The sequence below is a fragment of the Pleurodeles waltl genome, chromosome 8 (genome assembly GCF_031143425.1).
Source record: "Pleurodeles waltl isolate 20211129_DDA chromosome 8, aPleWal1.hap1.20221129, whole genome shotgun sequence".
Taxonomy (NCBI): Eukaryota; Metazoa; Chordata; class Amphibia; order Caudata; family Salamandridae; genus Pleurodeles; species Pleurodeles waltl.
In genome coordinates, this window is record NC_090447.1 from 182808379 (window position 1) to 182832492 (window position 24114).

At 44.9% G+C, this 24114-nt stretch overlaps 1 protein-coding gene across 2 annotated transcripts in view; it reads right to left on the minus strand.

The window, feature by feature from the left end:
• The window catches only part of CFAP298 (cilia and flagella associated protein 298), a 74194-nt gene that overhangs the window by 25687 nt on the left and 24393 nt on the right, over positions 1 to 24114 (minus strand). For both annotated transcript variants that reach the window (XM_069204031.1, XM_069204032.1), the window contains exons 3-5: positions 7235 to 7399; positions 5139 to 5206; positions 3478 to 3636 (exon numbers count right to left, since the gene is read on the minus strand). In XM_069204031.1, coding sequence (XP_069060132.1) covers positions 3478 to 3636; positions 5139 to 5206; positions 7235 to 7399 — 392 coding nt within the window. The remainder of the gene's footprint in view (positions 1 to 3477; positions 3637 to 5138; positions 5207 to 7234; positions 7400 to 24114) is intronic.

The window sequence follows — 24114 nt, forward strand, 5'->3', positions numbered from 1 at the left end:
TTTGTAATAATGACCTATTCTTCCCCCCACTGGTGTTGTGTGGAGGGGGTGAGTGACATGTGAGTCATTGTTTAGTAGTAGGGGTTTTGGGGCTTTGAAATCTCCCTCTATTTCTAGGGAATTGCCCTCCTCTATATTGTCCCCGAAAACCTCCTCTATACTGTCCCTGGTAAGTGGACGGTGTTGCTTGTGAGGTGCTGGCTTGTGTGCTTTGACCCCGAAACCCCCCTCGAAAGGGCGTTTTACGGAATGTGCTGTAATTCCCTCTGCTCTGCGGGGAGTAGAGTGCGCCCATGGCTTTGGCAGTGTCTGTATCTTTTTTGAGTTTCTCAATCGCTGTGTCCACTTCTGGACCGAACAGTTCTTTTTCATTAAAAGGCATATTGAGAACTGCTTGTTGAATCTCTGGTTTAAATCCAGACGTTCGGAGCCATGCATGCCTTCTGATAGTTACAGATGTATTAATTGTCCGTGCAGCTGTATCTGCAGCGTCCATGGAGGAACGTATCTGGTTGTTGGAGATGGTCTGTCCCTCCTCAACCACTTGTTTTGCCCTATTTTGGAAGTCTTTGGGCAGATGTTCAATGAGATGTTGCATCTCGTCCCAGTGGGCTCTGTCATAGCGCGCAAGTAGTGCCTGGGAGTTCGCGATGCGCCACTGGTTTGCAGCTTGTGCTGCGACTCTCTTACCAGCTGCATCGAACTTGCGGCTTTCTTTATCTGGGGGTGGTGCATCTCCAGATGTGTGAGAGTTGGCCCTTTTCCTAGCTGCTCCTACAACAACAGAGTCTGGTGGCAGCTGTGTTGTGATGAAAATCGGGTCCGTAGGAGGCGGCTTATACTTTTTTTCCACCCTTGGTGTGATTGCCCTACTTTTGACCGGGTCCTTAAATATGTCTTTTGCGTGCCGGAGCATACCAGGGAGCATAGGCAGGCTTTGGTAGGAGCTGTGGGTGGAGGAGAGTGTGTTGAACAAGAAATCATCCTCGACCTGTTCTGAGTGGAGGCTTACGTTGTGAAATTGTGCTGCTCTAGCCACCACCTGAGAGTACGCGGTGCTGTCTTCTGGTGGAGATGGTTTTGTAGGGTATGCCTCTGGGCTGTTATCTGACACTGGGGCGTCGTATAGGTCCCATGCGTCCTGATCTTGGTCACCCTGGCTCATGGTGGTGTGAGCTGGGGAGTGTGATGGCGTTTGTGCTGGTGAAACGTTAATCACGGGCGGAGGAGAGGGTGGTGGTGTAACTCTTTTCACCACTTTTGGTTGTGGTGCTTGTTCCGTCTGGAACTCCAACCTTCTCTTTCTCCTAATGGGGGGAAGGGTGCTTATTTTTCCTGTTCCCTGCTGAATGAAGATACGCTTTTGCGTATGGTCCACATCAGTTGCTTGTAGCTCTTCCTCAAACCTATGCTTTTGCATTTGGGAGGTTAGCGAGTGCTCTTCTGTATAAGAGCCTGAAGCTGGGTCGCTTGCAGTTTGTTTCGGCATCGAAACTTTGTCTGCGTGTTTTTTCGGCTCCGAGGTGACTTTTTTCCTTTTCGGGGCCGAAACCTCTCGGCGTCGATCTGTTTCGGTGCCGCTGTCTCGGCGTCGAGACGTGTCCACACCGGCATCTCGGTGTCGAGGCTTGTCTCCAGCACTTTCTCGGTCCCGAGAAGGCTGCGTGCCGGTGTCTCGACCGGAGTCGGACGATCTCGGCACTGTTTGGGCCTTTTTCGGTGCCGACGGTCGGTCACCGAATTTATGGGTCGAGCCATGGCCTGGTGGCAGTGGCATCCCCTGGGCCTTGTAAATGTTTCTTTGTGTGGTTTTCGACGTCTTACTCACGGTTTGTGTATCGTCGAATCCTTCGGAGTCTGAGTCTTGGATCGAGAAGGTACCTTCCTCTTCTTGTTCCTCGAACTCCCGTTGGGCTGTCGGTGCGGACGCCATTTGAAGTCTTCTGGCTCGACGGTCTCGGAGTGTTTTTCGGGACCGGAACGCACGACAGGCCTCGCAGGTGTCTTCGCTGTGCTCAGGTGACAGGCACAGGTTGCAGACCAAGTGTTGGTCTGTGTAGGGGTATTTATTGTGGCATTTGGGGCAGAAACGGAACGGGGTCCGTTCCATCGGCGTTCTTCAGCACGCGGTCGGGCCGACCAGGCCCCCGACGGAGGATCGAAAAACTACCCCGAAGGGCACCGGAGCTCTTCGATCTTCGATGCGGTGTGGAATCTAAGTACGCCGATCCCGAACGCAACAATACCGACGAAAATCTTCCGAAATTAACTATTTTTTCCGTTCCGAAACTCGGAGCGACAGGAACACGTCCGAACCCGATGGCGGAAAAAAAACAATCGAAGATGGAGTCGACGCCCATGCGCAATGGAGACAAAAGGAGGAGTCACTCGGTCCCGTGACTCGAAAGACTTCTTCGAAGAAAAACAACTTGTAACACTCCGGCCCAACACCAGATGGCGAGCTATTGCAGAACATGCGTATCTACAGCGACAGATGCCATCGAACACCTGGCTATCCCTCTTCAGCCACTCCAGGACACACTATGACAGGCGCACACATAAATCAAAGTAAATAATGCCAGCATTTAATTTAGATGTTCAACTGGTGAACTGCACCACCACTCACATTAACTGAAAGCAGTGGGCTCTCTAAAACAACTTAATTAACATTTTCCTTGTGGAACCCGTGTGGCTTGTAAAGGTACAAAATCGTGCAAGACGTTTTAACTACAAAAACTGGATGTAGACGCTAAGGACCTAACCAACTGCACTACATACTAGGTGATTTGTGGGATTCTATGGCCATGCAATATAATCAACAATGGACAAACATCTAAAACAGGTTTTTCAGATGAGCAGCTCGTGAGCTACTTGTATCTCCCCAGCTATCTTTAAGTAGCTCTTCTTTGTGTAGCCCAGCCTACTAAACTAGAAGTTTTTGTTTGGCAGAATTAATATAAGTACACCAAAAATAAAAAGTTTGTATCTGAGACAGAAATGTGTATATTTTCAGAACTCAAAAGCTAATGTTCGGAGGAAAACTCATGAATTTCCAAAATATAATAAAAAAGTGAATATTTGAGTGGTCAATCATGCAGCTCTAGGGAAACATATTACTAATATTACTTTGGTATCAAGGAGATTGTAGCTATGATTGTTAAGCATTACCCACTTAGAGGCATTCTACATTGACAAGTCTTTTTCATGTTACTGCTAGCCGCTAATGTAATCTTATCTGATGTGGTCATTACTACAACACCAATAATATTAGTGGTTTGGTGCGATTTTCAATGAACATAAGTAGGTTCAGAAAAGGTTTGAGTCCTCAGGACTAGAAAGATCAAAATCAGCATAGTGGAAAAAGCTAACCTTTTAAAATACCTATCCCCTACATTTTAAGGAGTGACATACATACTTTAGTAGAAACAGTTTACTCAAGCTCACCCACAGGTAACATCTAAAACATTATTTACATACTTGAGTTCCAGACAGATCTTCTTCATTTTCGAACTCCATTCTGATTGGATCATGGGGAGGCAATCCCATTGGATAAACAATCATGACTGCTCCTCTGAGTTGATCAAGTGCATCTTTCACCATGTTCATTGTAACACACACATTAGCTTGAACTTGTTTCTAGAATTGAAAAGTACATTTATAAAAGTGTACCTACAATATTTGATAAAGCTCCAAACACTAATTTTACAATCTGTACCATTTTACTAGAATCAAGTCAATTAACATCTGTCACAATCATTGTACCATACACAATCATAGGTGTGGTTTGAATACATGATTTGGGAATTTTACATGGTAAGAGATACAAGAAGATAGTAACTTTTTAAAGTAAGGAAGCAAGTGTTATAAACAGTGATTTTAAGGATTCCAATTGTTCACACACTCTACAGGCTACTTGGATACAGAATACAGGACTAAGAAGAGGTATTCACAAAGTGGGCGCTGTTCCAGTATGAAGGCTTCCATTTTTAAAATCAGATACCATCCCAAGTCAGATTTTGCATAACATTGATAAAAAGGCATCTCAAATCGCAAAAGAGGGGGCACCTTTTTCACGTCCGTCCTGTGATTTAGAATGGCAAAATGCACTTTTACAACTCACAAAGTACTTTTACTAGGTTGCAACTCCTGGTTTTGCAGCCCTGTCATTTGTGAATTGCAGGGTTTCCGCAGCAAAATTAAATCATGCAAAGGGCCCAATATGAAGAATGTATTATTTTCTTAAATGGCCACCATGTTCTGACTGTGTACTGGACTCAAAAGTCACCTGGACTGTAATCAGGTTGTAGCTATCACTGGAACCAGAGATCATTTTCTGGGTCAGACAGATTAGTTCTCCAATGGGTACCAACCCTCTGTGACCTTTAGAAAAGTGCAACAGTACTTTTTAGAAAAAAATTACTGTTTCTTTTTGTGTGAATTTCGAACTTTGTGATTTGATGATAACAATACATTTTCATGGGAGGAAATCCTGATGAAGGCATTCTCATCGTATCCAGGAGCAGTGGAAACAATGGTATCACTGTAGACAGTATTATAAGTTGTCAATTGCTGCTGCCCAACACGATTGGCCATTTATAAGTTCACAGCATGTCTAAGTGATGTTTGATAATGATAGACACACATTCCACGTATTAATAGAATTGGAAAGCTTTCCTTTCCTCACCCAGATTGATTTTGTAATGTGGGACATAAAGTATTGGTGCCAATCAAAGAAATCTTCTCAACAGAACAATAATCAAAACCACCAGAAGGGTGAAATCTTAACGAAGGAAAGTTAAACCTTCAAGTCAAGATACACAAACCTTCGTGAATGCACCCTAGGAAAAGGATTACTTTGAGTTTTTCAAAAAGCTTCCAAATATTAAGTCCTTAAAGCAGATCTTCTTTTTTAGCATGCTAAGCTCTTTGAAGGCACGGAGCAAATGTTTCATTATGCGTTTTTTAAGGATTCACAATACTCCAAAGGTATTATTTTAGACTGTTTTTAAGAGGTTACATGTAGTATGCTCCTCAGCCTCAGTATCAAATTATCAATCAACGAGGCCTAACTAAAAACAAGAGTTAAAGACAGTGTTTTTAAATTAATTCTAATATTAAATAAACCGTCAAACCCTTACTTTGGATATTATCGCTTTAGCTTCTTCAATGGTCTTTTTCAAAACATCCTTCATTTTTTCATTTGGAGCTAAGGAAAGAAGATTATACTGATCATACAGTTTACTATCAAAAACAACAAATGTTTGTGCATCAACCAATGTACACATCATTTCGCCCAGATGAACTTTTCACCAACACAAGCATTATTTCATACACTGGACAAAAAACACACTCGGACATTAAAAGAATCAATCATCGGACATGCAGACATGCCAGGAACAAACTATGTATAGGAAATCAATCCCAATAAGGTTGTTTTAGTCCAGTGTTGCTTCTTGTCATTTTACAGTTAATATTGTGAGATATAAATCAATGCCCTCCGGTTTTTAAATCTGCATCTGGACTACTTTTCTTGCGATCTAATTACCAGTATACCAACTACACTTAGAACAAAAATTCTGGGCAGAGGATGGACAGTGGTTTCATATAATCCACATCTGGTATTCTTCAAAATGCTCAGATGATATTGGGCTTTTAAAAAGCGTCAATTTTCTAAATCAAAACATGCCTTTTGAGGGGTAATCAATACTTCCTCTTTCAATATGGCAGAGATGTGGTTCCAATCGGCTCCCCACCACAGACTTGACCACTAGGTCCTCGAAGATGAAAATATGATGTATATTTCAGTTGAAGATTTCATTACAAGATAAGTAGACTCTCAAGTCTTAGCCCCTCATTACGAGTTTGGCGGGCGGAAAAGGCCACCTGCCAAACTCCTGCGGTCGGGTCACCACCAATGCGGTGACCTTCCCGCGGCCCCTATTACGAGTTTCCCGATGGGTCAGCGGTTGGCCCAGCGGGAAACAGCCCACAACATTGACACCAGCACGTAATCGATCCAGCAGCAATATTGTGGTGCGTAGCGTGCAACAGGACCCGTTGCGCTTTTCACTGTGAAATGCACGATGGGACTGTCCATGGGGGCTCCTGCACCCCGTCTCGGCCAGGTTTTACATGGTGGAGGCACTGCCATGCAAAAGCTGGCGGACAGGGGACTCATAATTCCCAGGACGACGCTGCATGCAGCGTTGCCCTGACGGATTAGGACCACCGGCAGTGCTGGCGGTCCAACTGGGGCCCTTTCACCATGGTCATAATGTGGCGGTCTGACTGCCACCAAAGCGGTGGGGCCGCGGCTTTGAGGGTGGTGAGACCGCCACCACGAGGCTGGCGGTCCTAGGACCGCCAGACTCGTAATGAGGGGCTTAATGTCTTTGTATTTTGAGGAACAGTAAAAAAAATTCCATAATGGTATGAGCTGAATTTACTCCCCCCACCCTCCACCCCCCCATATATGGGATGGATTTCAAGAACTGAAAGGTGTCCTTTGCCACTAAACATTTCTATGACATGTAAAAAGCAAATTTCACAAGACCAACAAACTGCATTATAGGACACTAAACAGTTCATCTTGCAGCCAACAATTATATAAATAGTATAAGTATGCAGTATGGTTTATAGTATATACTTAATAGAAGAACTAACTAAAAGACGCTAAATACTTCCATTCTAACCAAAATGTTAGAATGTTCATTAGCAACATCGGGCTTTAAACAAGCATTGGCAAAGCCAACAGGTCTGGCCTTAGCAAACATGCATTTAAAAAATATATATTATAAATTTTTCCAAACATACGCAATATGCAGAAGATATTGGTAAACATTATAAAAGTATATTTAAAAATAAAAAAATAAAGAAGAAGAGGTGGCCCAACAACTCAAGCACACAAGCCGTGCCATGGGCATGCACTCCTTTTCAGATGGGCGTACACATGTTATTAGATAAAATACCATCATCCCAGTGCAAATCAGTCAATCTTTCCAGGACTGTATGCTGCGGTGGACTGAAGCAAAATATGAAATGCATTTGAACAGACCAATGGAAGAGGAGGGCTAACAAAAAGCCATTGTATGCACATATTGCTATTGTAATTGTTTGTGAAAACATGAGGCTTGCAAGACAGCTCTGGCATAGTTAATGGAACATAGTAGCACAAGTATCCTATGTGGACTAGTATGTATTAATTAAAAAAACAACATAAAAGGTTTGTGATTACCGTGACCATTTCGTCGTCCAATATCTTTTTTGAAGATGCTTCCTCCACTTGGCTCACATTTTTGTGACCATTCATCCTTCAACTTCAGTTCTTCAATTTGTTCATCGGTCAGTCCTTGCATGTTAGGAGGTAAGGTAATACCATGATCTGCCAACTCTTGGATTTCTGAAGACAAAGGAAGAAAATGTCAACTTTATGATCACAGAAGGGCCACAATACTGACACGAGCCACAAAATACAAGGTTTGACATGCAGAGCTCCCTTATGTGTGGGCAGAAGGTGCCTGTGAAAATAGAAACATTTGTTTCTGTCCTAAAGCATATTACATTCTGTTTCAGGTTGATCATGCTAGAATGCTGAATACTGCCCTTCGCATCAAACACACTGCATCTGCCTGAGTGCTGAATTGCTCTTCAAAAGAAAACTGCTTCCACATTAAGGTGTCTTTTTGTGCTTTTGTTATTTGTTCTAAACATTTCCTTTCTACAATGAAGTACACTGTATTTCCTTTGTACTGCACACTGTATGCACCTTGCCCTATACCATCCACACAGTTTTGAACTGCATGGAAGATGTTTCTCTCAAACCACAGGAATCACTCATGCTTTTCACTAAGCTACCCTCATGAAGCAGGACTTAAGAGGTGATATTTGCTATAAAGGTTGCTTTTATCTCATTGCTAAGTACTGTTTACTGGCATTTTCTTAAAACTCAGCCCTACATCTGCACTCAAGTTGGTCACATAACGCGCCTATTTTTCATTCAAATTCTCCTGCGGCTTGGAGCACGGGAATGAATGCCAGCATAGGCAGCAGAGGCACTGTATGAGGAGGGGTGTGTCTTTGGTATTTCAGGGGATTATGTTAGCTACAAAATAGGGGCACACAAGAGCCAACTAAGTGATAAGGGATTTAGGCCCTCATTATGACTCTGGTGGAACGAAGACTGCCAGGGTCACAGTGGCGGTCTCACCACCAAAGGGCCGGCGGTGAAGACCTCCACATAATGAGTGTGGCGGGTTGGCCTCTGCCAACCGGCTACATCCCCGCCTGTACCGCCAGGGTGGATGGACAGCCGGGCCGTTGATTAGCATCTCCGACCGGGCGGTCCAATGAAGACTACCGCCTTTCCACCAGGGTTTCTGCTGCAGAAGCACCGCCACAAAAACCCTGGCGGAAAGGATACCAGTGACAGGAGAGGTCCTTCCTTTCACTGGCAGGCGACTCCCCCAACCCCCGCTGCAAACCCATTACCTCCCTCAACCCCCTTCCATACCAAGACCCCCCACCTCCCTTCCAGAACAGCATCCCCCACCCCATTCCAGTACAGCACCCCTCTCCTCCAACCACCCTTCCAGAACAGCACCCACCTCCCCACATACCAGCACACACACACCCACACACTCATTCACCAACACTTACATACACGCTTCCATACATGCATTTACTCACACACATCCATACTTGCATTCCCCCACACACATCTATACTCGCATTCACACAAACATTCCAACACGCATTCACTTCAACAATCATACACGCATTAAAAAAAAACAAACACACACGAATACACACTTACATTCACACACGCAGACAACACCCACCCTCAAACAACACCCCCCCCACCCTCCCACCCCTGTCAGACGATCGACTTACCTTATCTGGCGAGGAGGTTGTCCAGCAGGGAACGGGAACAGGCGCTTCCACCGCTGGCAGCGGCCCACCATCAGGACGCCGCATGGTCGTATTACAGGTCGTAATACAGCTGGTGGAGTCCTTTTGGCGGGGAGGGGCCGGTGGTGGAACCGCCTCTGTGCCTCTGACCGCCAGCATGACTACTGGAGGATTTCTGCCCAAATTGTGTTGAAAATCCTCCAGTACTCGTAATATGGTGGTTGGAAGACCACCATATTATGGTAATATGGTGGTTCTGAAAAGACCGCCGAAGGCATAATAAGGGCCTTAGTCTTGGAATTGATATTGAATATGGGACTAATTATACAGTACAGAAACAAGTTTTTCTTTTAAATATTTATTCCACAAACTTTAAGCACTAAGTGTGTGAACTGCTGCTCTTTGATGCTGCAATCATCCTTTATGCCCGCTTATTACCACAACTCTTCTCTACCTTGTGACATTCAAAGTATATATATATATATATATATATATATATATATATATATATATATATATATATATATATATATATATATATATATATTATTATATATTTTTTTTACTTTTTGTTTTAGAGAGCACATTGCCCAACAACATTATGGTATTTGGAGTCTAGGTAAAACACAATAACAAAATCAGAAATGGTGGGAAGTAATGTGAACAGTACTAGATGGCCCATTGTACAGCTTTCAGTACATAATCACACAATGATTACAATATGAAGCAGAGATTTGCCCTGAGTCAATTAATTATTTGGTCAAGTATGAACTCTGAAACAATCTACTCTACACCACTCTACTCTATGCTGCGCCTCCCTACACCACTCTACTCTATGCCAATGGGCTCTATGCCAGTCTACTCTAAACCACTGCACTCTACAGAATGTAATCTACATCACTGCACTCTATGCCAACTACTCTGCACCACCACACTCTACGCCACTATACTCCACTCTGCAACACTTTACGCCACTGCATTCTACGCCACTTCACAACATTGCGCTCTATGTGGCTGCACTCTGCACCACTGTTCTACTCTGCACCACTATACTGTTTACCCTGCTCTCTATAGCACTCTACTCTGCAACACTATGCCAATGCAGTCAATGCCAATGCACTCTATGCCAGTGCATTCTACACCACTGCACTATAAGGGCCAGATGTATGACCATTTTGTCACGAGTCGCAAAACAAAATGTACAACTGTGTCAGCCACACTGTTTGCGATTCCCAAATGGGTTGCAAGGGACCTGCCTCATCAATATTCAATTTGCGACCCATTTGTGAATGACAACAATCACAGGGATGGTAGGTTGCTGGCGTCAGCAGACCACCATGTCTGTGAGTGCTTTGCTGATAAAGCAATTTTCTTTTAACTGCAGCCCATTTTCCTTAAAGGAAAACAGGATGCATTTAATGAACGAAAATTAAAAGTTACCTTTTTTTTCCAGAGTAGGCAGTGGTCCCTGGGACCACTGCCTACTCTTAAAATTTTTTAGCACCCTCATTCACAAAGGGGAAGGGATCCCTTGTTGACCCCGTCCTGTTTGCAAATGGGTTAAACTGGTGGTAACTACGATTGTTTTGCAACAGTATTCACGGTTAACAAACAATCATACATGGGCCTGTGAGTCGCAATTAGGAAGGGACGCCCTTGGAACACCCCTTTCTAATTAAGAGTCGCAATCCCTATTTTGCGAGTAACAGAATACCGACTCACAAAGTAGGGATAGTACATGCACTCTACACCACTACACTCCCCATCTCTGTAATTTACTCTGCACCACTGCACTCCACGCCAGTGCACACTACACAACTCTACACATTGCACTCTATCCAACACCCTCCACTTTACCCTGCACCACTTCACTCTACTCTAAAACAATCTACTCTAATGCCACTCTACGCCATTGCACTATGCACCACTGCACTCTATGCCACTACAATCTATACTGCATCACTCCAGTCTACTCTGCACCACTACCATGCGCCACTCTACTTACTCTCTGCCACTGCACTCTATGCCACTTTACTCAAAACCAATGCATGCTAAGCCATTGCACTCTACGCCAATTTACTCTGCACCACTGTAGTTTAAGCCACTTCACTCTTGGCCACTCTACAACACTCCACTGTGTGACCCTCTATTCCATTAGGCTCTACTCCACTCTATGACATTCCACTCTACTTTACTCTATGGTGCTCTACACAACTCCCTCAATGCCACTTCACTCCACTCTAATCTACGACACACTACTCCACTCTATGCCACTTTAGTAGTCCACTCTACGCCACTCCACTGTGACACTCTATGGCACTCTACTACACTACTCCACTATGCCCCACTCCACAGCACTCTACTCCACTCTAAGCAACACCCTTTATGCCACTCCACTCTATACCGCTCAACAACACTCTATGCCACTCCACTTTACGACACTCTACTCCACACTGACACCCTGTGACACCCTGCACCACCCAACTCTACAACACTTTACTTCACTCAACGGCCTTGCATTCTATGACACTCTACTCCTTTCACAACAATCTACAACACTATGCCGCGTCATTCTATGCCACTCTGTGGCACTTTATGCTACTCAACTCTACACCAATCTGCACGTCTCTAGGCTATTCCATAGCATTCCACTCTTCTCCAGGACACTCTACTTTACGACACTCCACACCACTTTTAGCCATGCTGAACAGCTGCCACACTGGTGTATAACATGGCTAACTCATATTGGCAAAACCAATAGCTCTAGCATAGGTGATACAATTGGCTTTGCCAATGTTTGTTTGTAAAGGCAAAGGCAGAGAGCAATTCTAATCTGAACCTTATATGCAAACTAATATTTGCCTTCAGGAATATAGGGGCTATGTATATTTCAGAGGACACTGATGACCAGGAACTCCAATAACAGACTGCCTGCTACTTTGTGTGACCTGGCCCGGGCTTGCTTCCAATAGCGCCTTGATCTAAACATTGTCCTAGGATTCTCCCAACATGCAGTGCATCCGATTTCTTGTAGCGTCTGGGATATGTGATGAAGCCACCACAATTCTGGGAGGTCTTTATTAGTCCAGACATCAAGATATTATTTTAACTAAGTTGTCAGTGTTGGATTTGTCGACGGCCAAGCCCGTACAAGATGGGTTTTTATAGAAATCAAGGCTCAGCTCTGCCCTTAGCATCTCTATTGGTGTACCCCGTACAAGGCATAAACAGTGCTGCAGGAATGAGTACTTATTCGACACCTGTGGCCAGAACTATCATTCTATAAACATAGAGGATAGGCTCTATCATAATTCTGCCACATGTATTAGAAAAATGATACTCCCACGGATTACTCATTGTTTTTAAACATTGATGTTGCAGATGAATCTGTAAAAACACAAAGCAATAGCTCCCCTGCACTGCTAGAAAGCAATGTGTGGCTGTGTTCATGGCTCCCATTATTTACTTTTTTCTGCCCCTCCACGGGTAGGTAACCAAAAGGAACCACCAAAAATAGCAGCATAGTCTAATAGATCACCCCCCTTAAATATCATTGACCCTTATTGAAAACAGTTCCGTCCCACAGAACAGGGGAGGGTAGGAGGTGAGGAAACAGCAGGAATACATTTTATCCACCAAAAAGTGTTACCAACAGTAAGAATTATTCTTCTGATGGATATTCTTCCAACAGATGACTCAGCTTTTGGGGCACAAAATTGTTTAGGAACCAGGAGAGCTAAAGAGCAGGTATTGTTTCAAATCAAAACGTCAAACAAAACTAACCTCACAAAATGGCAAATACTCCTGGCCTGCACATCCAGATAGTAATGTCTGTTCAAAGTGTGCAATAATGAACACCTGACAAATGTCAGCGCTCAGAACACCTTCGAAAGAGCTGTAAATATAGCCTTGGCCCGGGTGAATTCGCCCCAATACCTTCGGGTGGAACTTTTAGCAAGTACATAACAAAGTTTAATGCACAGAAATACCCATGTGTAAGGCTGGCTTCATTACCAGCTTGGCACTTTTTCTGTCCCATGTATACGATGAACACCTGATCATCCACACAATTCTTTCTTCTACTCATATCCTTTGGCTCTCTGTGATTCTAGGCTGTACTAACTCTCCTTCTCCTACTCCTGAGAGGGAGGAGGAGGCAGAAAGACACATAATAACTTTACAGATTGGCCTAAGAGTAGAACAGAAACAACCTTTGGGAGCCAAAAGGTGGAAGCCAGGAAAATAATGCCAATAACAGCTAAACTCAAAGGACCTGTACTTCACCGAGCCTATGCACTGACAAGACAGCAAGCAGAAACACATTCTTCAGCCAGCAACCTCATCGAACAAAAGCACAGCTCAAACGGTGAAGTCATTGGCAATGTTAAAACCTGGTTTACTGTAAGAAAGTGAGTTATTAGTAATAAAGTCTGTAACCTTCTGTCTAGTACCCCTTGTAGCACTTGACTCTCTAGGGAGGCACGGCAGACCAATGCCAACTCAGGGGAGGTGCGCGAGCTAGTTCCCAAGTAAGCAACAAACACCATCCAATACATCATTGTCCAGAGAGTGCTTTCTCTTAACAATGGAGAAGTATTTTATTATTCCCCCGCACTTCTCAATACTATACATAAATGTATAAACATATACATGATGGCAAGTGGAAATACCAATCGTGACTCCTTTTTAACAGTTCATATTCCCTAGCGAGCCTATAACCATAATACCCCTCATATTTACTAAGCACACCATAATGGCAATGTAGTTATCAGAAGATAGGTCTGATGGCTTTGTCTGGGTGCCACTGCATTAATAAATGCAGAAATATATGATCATATACCAATGCAACACCATTACAATCACCAAGGATGGTGACATCTTACAATGACATTACTTGAGAAATGTAATGACTTACTTTTATCTTTGCGACTGTCAATAAAGCATTTCAATAGTCTCAATTAATGCATGCAATGATAAAATGTCAAGTTTGTCATTGTCAAAAAAGCATTATAATTTTCAAAAAAACTGTGTGCACGAGTCTTGTTTCTATTTTTATAAGTGCTGCAAAGCAGCCTTTGAAACTATCAAAAGAAGTCCCGGCATTCCAAAGCATTTGGGCAAGAGCCCAAGGAGTGCTTAAAACTACAGAAAGATTCTCCCAAGGAAATCAGTACATAACCCCTGGGACCAAATGGATGATCATGAGCAACTAGAAATCACCACTTACCTCAGTCACAATGTAATGGACCAATACGTTTAGGAGATGGTCCCAAGCAGAAAGCAAAGCCCTACAGAGGGAAGAGAGTTAAGGTCTCCGCACTCACCTGATAGAAGACTCTTGGAGTAATTTATGGGCCAAATTAGAGTAAAGACCTCAGGACGATACCCTTCCCCCTTACAAAATCTGGACCTCTTACCCGCAACCCACATTGCTCAACTCCCCCTTTCTCACTTCCCTGGCTCCCGTCACCACTTCCTCACCTCACTTCTTCGAAACCTTGGCCACCAACACTCTGCCCAAGTCCAGAAATACCTCCTCCTAAGCGAAACCCTCATTTCTCCACTCAACACTCCGCCCAAGTCAAGAAATACCTTCTCCCTCCTAAGCAGAGCCCTCACTTCTCCACTCCCGGCCACTAAGCACATCCCAATCCCACCAGCTTGTCTGTTAGCTTTTACCCAGCTCTCCTGTTCTCTTACCCTGTTTTCATCTTTATTAACTAAACTCTACCCTAGACTACCCTCTTCAAGCAATGGTACTCGCAACATGTGTATTAGATCACTTATTTACCCTCCGAATTCTCTGAAGGGTTGACATCCTATTCAATCCCCCAGCCCCATGACACCTCCTGAATGGCATATGATTCGCAACACTGAAGCAGTGTCATCATCTTATCCAGAAATTCGAGCCTGTTCACTATCCACGTTCTGCATTGCATAAAACTTTAATAGGTAAGTTAAAAAAATTAATTACCACCAGCACAAGTAGGGAAAAACTTATCAGACTTTTGGGATCCCTCTTTTTGGAGTTGTTGCTCTTCTGGCAGTCCCCACAACACTTAATAAGGGTACTGGTGGTGCACCTGCCCTATCTGGGGCACCATAGAAACAGAAAATGTGCATGTGGTGATGTGTCCCAGAGGATTCTGGGGCACTCATTTACCTCAATGCTTTGCTTACTAATAAGCAGTGTTGCACAGGCCAGATAAATACCTTTTTGCTTCATTTTTGTTTATACACCACCATGTCTTTGTCCTATTTAGGAAAAGCTGCCCTGTAGTTTCCGCGGCCCTATCGAGCTGATTTTGGTGTCATTTTGCCAGCTCTAGACATCAGAACTATTGAGTCCGAGCATCCTGCCTCTAACTGTTTTTTCTTCAGGGAGCTTGATTTTCAATAAGCTCTCTCAATGCACCGGTTATGTCTGGGTGCCTCATACTTCTCCTGGGTCAGGTCTTCAGCAGCACCCAGAGCTCCCACGCCAGAATGACCTTCTTGCCTACACCCTCCAGGTCCCAAGGCATCCTTTAGCCATTTGCAGAGCACCATGGTCAACTGAAGTGTCTGGCCCCCTCTTTATTGAGGTCACACACCTGCACGATCAGACCACAGAAGAGCCAGGAAAATGCTACATGGTTCAAAACTTCCCTAAACCCAAGCAGGTCCAACCCTCTACAGTCCCCTCTGACAACGTAGGGAGACCAACGCCTATAATCCTAGAGAAACAAGTCCTAGTCCCTGGCAGGCAACTGAAGTCAGAGGTCCATGAAACAGTCCTTGCAGTAAGGGTCAAGTGGTTTCTCTGTTCCTCCTGGGAATTCCTCCAGAATTGCTTCCCACAGGTCCATATAGTTTTGAAAACTCTCAAAATTTTGGGAATTTCCAAGATAAAGCCCTCACTTACTCTCTCGAAAAACCTTTGCTAAAAACCTAAGGCCCAACCATAACTGACACAGCTGCCTGGTCTCTTTTCTCCAGAACTCAAAGGATGATCCTTCCTATGACTGGCTCCAGAGATTTGTCATTCTACCTTATTATGTCCTCCTTGGGATAAGCCTTCACACACCTTGTGCACTTTAGAAAGGACTTATATGCAGATTCTGTCCCCTCCTTTTCTTTTCATAGGAACAGGCCTAATCACTGGCAAAATGACCTATTGTGTAGGGAGGCATTAGACCTGCTAGCGAGCAGGCAGAGTAATTAACTTGGTCTAGCAGGGGGGAACAAAAGCCTGGGATCTAATTAGGAGCAGAGTCAGAGAAATATGACACATGCTCATGTGGTAGACGCAGTGCAAGTATAACAAAAGTGACACAATCTACCCTTGGGATCCATTTTTATCACATCAATGGTGTGTCACACTAATCTATTAGCCCAAATATGTTGAAACTGTAATTTGGAGCATATTTCGCGCACAATTAAGTAAGCACACCCATTTTCCAGCTAAACACAACAGAGTGACACTATGAATGCCCACACGCATAATGGGGCCAAGTCAGCTCCAATCCCTGATGGTTCCTACGAAAGGCTGACCATGCACAGGTACCATCCATTGACTCAGCCTAAACACGTGTGTACATATTTGTGCCCACATGTTCATATGCCCCCAACCCAGAGCTTCGTATCTCAACTGTGCAGCAGTAGCATACCTCATTTTAAAAAGAAGAAAGTAGTGGCTAGCACAAGCAATCCATTTTAACAGAGTTTACAGTGAGTGAGACTGTTAGTGTGACTCACTCACAGTAAACATCCAAAAAACAGGTAGTCCACAAGACAGAACTCTAATTGGGCAGAACTATTTTTCCTACAGAACTACAAATGGAACTAAACAAAACCTGGGACTAACCTGTCAGGAATCTAAATCGCCCACAACCATACCAAGTGCCGACCAGTGACATCTAGAAATGCAAACCATCTCACAGCTTAGCCCAAACTAGGTCTGCATTTTGTGAGGAAGGCCAAGCAGAAAACCGACCCCAATGACCTGCACATACTGATTTAGTAAATGGGATTTTAGCTTCCAAAATGAAGCCTGAAATCTCCATGGGCATCTCGAAAGACCTCTGGTTCCCCTGTTCATTCTCTACAGATAGTGGCCTTGAGGACTGGTGTGGAGTTGTTACAGCATGTTGTCCCAGTCCAGCAGAGGCAAACAATGACAGACACTGGTCAGGAAGCTCCAAGTACGAATTCCTTCTTCTTCAATCTGGCACCACGTGAATTATTTGAGCTCAGTCCCATAAAACCTTCTGAACCACCTGCAGGATAAGTGGAATCAGTGGAAAAGCATGGTGAAGCTCTGTATTCCGGGCAAAGTGAAATGTATCTCCAAGATCTGCCATTCCGCCAAAGGGGAAACTGCAGTGCTGTTTTGCTTTTCACTAATGACCGAGCTGAAATACTCATGCACTGACAAAAAAATATCTGGAAAGCACTTCTTAGTCCAAAGAAGACATTTATTATTTTACTACGCAAGGTTCCTAAAAGGAGATTATCATGTTGAAAGCACACGTTTAAAAATAGTCACAACAATGAAATGAAAACATACACGAATGATTCTCCACTGCAATCTACACAGCAAATATATGTATCTATATTATAATGCAAAGCAAATAATTAATAAAAATGCATCACCATAGGGCCTGTCAGGTGCTTCATCTTTGTCCTGCCAAAACCTGTGTGCTACTTTGTATTTTTCGTCCAAATATTGGCTGCGCACGAACTACGTTCTGCTCATGCAGCTCACACTGGCCCTCACCTTTTTTAACCTTTGCATTACTGGAATGTGAAAAGTCAGTTTTCCCTGTGACAGCTTGGTATATTTCAGCTTTATCTTGTAATAACTTATTCTGGTTAAGTTGTTCTCTCAATTCCTGATTTGCATATTCTAACTGTTTACATTTCTCATGCATTTTTCTGTAAGCAGACAAAAGTATCCAAACTCTCCTGTCAAGAAGAAAAGGGATGGGGCGTGGCCAAGATGGCGACCGGAGCAGTTGTGTAAATCACAGCTCCGTCGTCCAGCCCGCACAAATATCCTGTTATCGCGGCCCTTGCCCCCCCCCTGGGGTAGCGGGGAGGGTATGCTCGAGTGGCTCCGCAGAGGGACACCAACGATCGGGACCGGCAGCGCCGTGATCCCGAAGAAGCAGTAGGAAAAAAAAAGGTCCGCGCACAACTGAGAATCCTCGGCGCCCGACCGGCCCAGCTGAACGGGGCGGCGCTCCGGACACTCCGGAGCTGCTACCTGGGCTCCGCCACCAACAACGAGGTGAGGGCTTGCCGCCGCGTCCCCGCCGTGTGGATTGAAGCTGTCCGCTAGCCTGCGGGGAGCTGCCTGGCGCGTACGGGGCCGGCGGAGCCCTCTCGTGTATTACTACATGGTGCGCCGGAGCGCTCCTGATTAGACTGTTCTCCTTTTGTTTGCTGGCAACCACTGAGCTCCTGTGCTCCGACCTGCGGCACTGCCCCACAACCGTGATCTGCAGTGCATAATATAGAGTCTGCTGATGGCCCGGGTGGCAATTTGAGCAAAAGTCATTACCGAACACTTGAAAAAAAAAGAAAAAAAAAAGGAAGCCGCCATTTTGAGAGCTTCAGTTCTAATTGGGAGTGTGCTCTTGTAGTCCAGGAATATCGCTCTTACCCTACGCCATCACTTTAATCTCCATGGCACCTCCATAGAACATTAGTGAAACCAATCCGTATGAAACCAATGTAGCTGGTGCAACGGCGCCACGCCAGCGACAGTGAAAACCGCGCACGTAGTACTAGGCCGCAAGCAGGGCAGTTAAAAACATTAATAGCATCTCCTGGCGATACCTTCCGAGCTGATGCTGTATACTATGCACAAACACAGCCCCTGCATGACTTGAAAGTGCCAAATATACGTCTCCTCAGCACCACTATATCCGGCTGACACTGCTAACTGCAACTTCTCTGGACAGCTGGCTAATACTTCTGGCTGCTCCTCCCTCAGGTAATCACCAGCCGCAAGTTCCGATTGACCGACTTGTCACATCGTAAGATTTGGTAGCTCTCAATGAAGGGTCCTTCAGTGTAATACTAACTTACAGACATTGCCGCATTTCACAAATGGTGAAACCAAAGACCACACGCACACCTCTCGCCAAAATGGATCACACCACAACACCTCTTCCGGAAAATCATCCCAATGCACAATCAACACTACAGAAGCTGGAACTAACCTTGCAATCGCACACTTCACAATTTGAGAAGATCCTACAAGCTATTCTAGACACTAAGTCCACCTTGGAAGCCAAAATAGGCTCGGTGACAGAGGAACTCAACATTCTTCGCACTGACCAACACGCTCTAGCTGATAGAGTATCCGAACTTGAAAAAGACACGTCGGCTTTACCCAGCTCTATGAAAGACATGCAACTGCAGCTAACGCAGCTGTCAACAGAAGTTGATCTCTTAAAACGCAGAACAGAGGATGCAGAGGGGAGGTCCCGCCGCAACAATATATGCCTAGTGGGATTCCCTGAACGTGCAGAGGGCTTAAGCGCGGAACTGTTTATTGAACAATGGCTCATAGATACAATCCTGAAAAACAAAATTCCTAAGTTCTTCTCGGTTGAACGCGCACACAGAATCCCAGGTAGACCTCCAACACCTGGTTCGCAACCACGCCCTCTGATAATAAGACTCCTTAACTATCGCGACAGAGATCTTATCCTTCAACTATTCCGCAAATCAGGCCCAGTATGCTACGAAAATGCTACGATAACAGCTTATCCAGACTTCACAGCAGAAGTCCAAAAAAAACGCAACTCCTTTTACCAAGTTAAAACATGCCTTCGCAAACATGATATCAAATATGCACTGATGTTCCCAGCCAGACTTCGGATACAAGATGACTCCCGCTCTCTCTTCTTCACCACTCCGGAAGATGCCTGGACCTGGCTACACGCCAAGGGTTTGGCGGATCCGTTAGTCGCAAGCACTCAAAACGACAATAGATCCCTCTCCAAGCCGCACCGTAAACAACGCAAAAGGCAGGGAACCAGACCCTCACCTGAGCAGGCAAAATCCGAGCGCTCTCGGCTCCTTCGTACGACATCCAATTTTGTCAAGGCTCCCACCGCCGCTCTATCACTGCAAACGGAAACTGAACAGGAACAAGATCTAAACTCTGACTCAACTGAGTCCACATGTGGTCTGCTTCTTACACCACGCACAGCGGACGACATCTGATGTATGCACGAACTGGCTCACTCACTGCCTAAAAGCCTCATCACGGCTTCTTCGTGGCTCCTATACGCAGCCCTGCAGTCAACAATTCCCACCCGCCCGTCGCGCTTTGCCTTTTTAAACCATGTGCAACCCGGGCAGGGTAAGACTGGACCTTTGCATCAATGCCATCTGGCACCCCCCAGCTCCATACGGACAATTACCTCACACTGGTATTTTCCGGTATTGTTTTTTTATATGTTAATAGTTTATTTGTTTTGTGTAGCTTTAGTGTGCATTTTCCCATTAGGAGAGGGGATCTATGGTAGGCGTGCCAAGCATAATAGCAGCAACAGACACACAGGCGACGCCAATCACAGTAACAATAACACAACTCGCAGCTTGTCAACTGATAGCTGGCCAACCGCAGCGACTGAGCCCCATAATAAGGTTAATATAGGGTCACCAGTTAATTATAACCTCAATTATGTAAGGCACATAAACAACATCTATGGCCACTCACAAGCACCCAGGTACCCTAAAATATAAAACACTTACATGGAACGTTAAGGGTATGGCAAATCCTCGGAAACGCCAAAGGGTTCACGCCTTTCTCATGAGACATCAAATAAACATAGCTCTGCTACAAGAGACACATTTCACCAAATCTATCCTAGACGCCACACGTTCAAAATGGAAGGGGCAATTATACGGCACCACTTTTTCGTCCTTTGCTCGCGGAGTTGCTATCTGGATAGCACCCAATGTCCCGTTTGTACCTTCTCGCACGCAATGTGACCCGAGCGGTAGGTATGTAATATTGGAAGGTGCTTTAGACGGGACCTCACTAGCCCTGGTCGCACTGTATTCCCCAAACACGAACCAACGTGACTTCTTATCCACGTTAACTACTGGCAATCTTAGTGACCCTACACTGGAATGCATATGGGGAGGCGACTTTAATAGTGTTCCGGACACTCAAATGGATCGTTCATTCCCCCCACTCATAGCAGCTCCCGCCAATCGCGCATCAGAATCTCTGGCGCAATGGGCATCGAACAATGGCCTGAGCGATATATGGAGGGTGCATCACCCCACTCACCGCGAGTACTCTTATTTCTCCCCAGTTCATAAACTGCATACCAGGATAGATATATTCTTTGTATCCGCCACTGTTAATCACAAAATATGCTTATCTGAATATTTGGCACGCACGATCTCAGACCACAACCCATTATGTCTGACATTGTCATGGGGACACATACATACTCGTATACCAACATGGCGGCTGCAACCAGAAGCCCTCCTAGATCCTCCGTTTCAAAAAGATCTCTCCAAAAGTATAACCGATTATTTTTTATCAAATAAAAATACAACATCATCCCGTGCCATAGAATGGGATGCTCATAAAGTAGTGATAAGGGGCCACTGCCTTTCGGCCACGGTTGGGGTCAGAAAGGTACTCATTAAGGAATTACAAGACTTAGAAATTAAGCTTCGTAACGCAGAAAATGCAAACGATAATAGTGAATCTGCACTAACAACACTGCACTTGCTTAGGACTTCTCATAAGGAGTTAGATAATAGATTGAGCAAACACGATTACAGACACTATATGACCAGACAACACGCTGAAGGCGACAGATCTGGCAGACTATTAGCTTGGCTGACTCGACAATCACCACAATCAACACCCATTGGTGCAATACGCTTAAACTCTGATACGATCGTTAATACCCAGGTAGGCATAAATGACGCCTTCTCCACATATTATCGGACCCTATACACGCCCCCTCCACCACCTCCAGAACAACATATTGTCAACACTCTAAGCCTGGTCCCCAAATGTCAACTTATCCTTGATAATACTGCTGCACTCGACGGTCCCATCACTGTTGAAGAGTTGCGTCTTGCATTATCACAAATGGCACATAATAAAACGCCCGGCTCCGACGGCCTGCCGACAGAATATTACAACTCCCACGCTGCCCATTTATTACACCCACTCACAGAAGTATTTAACGAAGCACACAATAGAATACAGTTGCCGGACTCAATGTGCGAAGCACTGATAGTCGTCCTCCCAAAAGCGGGCCGCGACCCTTTAGAAGTCAAATCATATAGACCGCTTTCCTTGCTGAATACAGACTGTAAGTTATTAGGGAAAGCACTCGCAAACCGTCTTCTCCCCTACTTACCGGCTTTAATACACCATGATCAATCAGGCTTCATTCCTGGCAGAAGCACTTTCCTGAATATCAGGAGACTCTTACACATAATACATAGTAATACAAACTCGAAAGCAGTGGCCCTATCTCTAGACATAGAAAAGGCATTCGACACACTCAGTTGGAACTATCTCTTACACACACTCAAGGCATTCGGCTTTGGTGCCGGCTTCACTAAATGGATTAAAACGCTTTATTCTAGGCCCACGGCTCGGGTTAAAAATGGACGTATTATCTCTGAAGCATTTCCTATAGGCAGAGGCACCAGACAAGGCTGTCCATTGTCTCCATTGCTGTTCGCTATTGCTATGGAACCACTAGCGATCAAACTTAGGAGCTATGCACACATATGGGGCATACCTGAAGCTAACGCACACCACATTATATCTATGTATGCGGATGATGCCTTAATATATCTACGCGACCACTCGGCTTACTTGGCTGAGGTCTTGCAATTATTGGACTCCTTCGCTCTCGCCTCTGGTCTACATGTTAATTGGTCCAAATCAAGTGTATTTCCGATTTCTCCGTCCCCGGTAGCACACCATATGTCATTGCCGCAATACAAACTACCCTGGTCACACATAACTTTTAAATACTTGGGGGTGCAGATTTATCACTCCATCTCGGATCTAAAAGAAGGAAACATAGACAGGGTCCTTGGGTCCGTTCGTGGCCTGATACCTTTCTGGAGCTCACTTCCCCTATCTCCAATGGGCCGAGTGGCAATAGCCAAAATGCTCATCCTTCCAAGGTTTCTATATTATTTTACAGCACTTCCGTTGTGCTTACCACGTTCCTTTTTTCATAAGCTGCAATCAGCACTGACGGACTTACTCTGGGGTAAAGAGAGACGCAGAGTAGCGCTGTCAATAACACAACATCCGTTAGAGTTAGGAGGATTAGGAATGCCTAACTTCGAAAGATATTATGCAGCAGCCCAATTATCATGGCTGTCTAAATGGTTATGTGATACTCCGTCAGCTGAAAGCAGTATGTTACTGTCGCATATAGCACCACGGAAGTTGTTACCCTCGTTACTAACCAGCACCCCCCACACATCTCCTAGACCAATATTACTAGAGGTAGCCCGATTTTGCTGGCGTAGATATGTCCAAACAAAGTCTACACCTTCCCTCTACTCGCCTCTGTTTCCACTACTCCAATTGCCAGGCATTCAAGACCTGTCAATACACCATGATACACGGGAAATGAACACGCTCCTACTGGGCGACTTATACTCTAGCTCCGAGTTGCGCACCTTTACCGAACTGGTGTCAGCAGGCATTATACAAAAAGGGGCCTTCCTAACATTTAATGCCATAAAGCTGCTGCTCAATAATGTTTGGGGAGCAGGGGATTCGGAACCTCCCGAGTCTCCACTGCTCACCACTGTCTTTGCCATTGGCAGTTCAAAGCGCATTATCACCATATTATATAAAGCATTGACCGGTGCAACATGCACAACACTGCCACACGCAAAGGCTAGGTGGGATGCTGTCCTTCCTACCCCACTACCACAAAAGACTTGGATTACTGCCCTTGCAACGATTAAATCAATATCTCGCAATCCTCGTCTGCGGTATACCCAATTTAATTACCTCCACCAATCATATCTATCGCCAGCCCGTATTCAAAAAATCTACCCCAACACAACACCAACTTGCCCTAGATGCGCCACACCAGCAGCTGACTTCTACCATATGGTCTGGTGCTGCCATCCAATAAACGCCGCCTGGCAACGAGTGACGGAGGTCACAGCAGAGATCTCATCTCATACCCT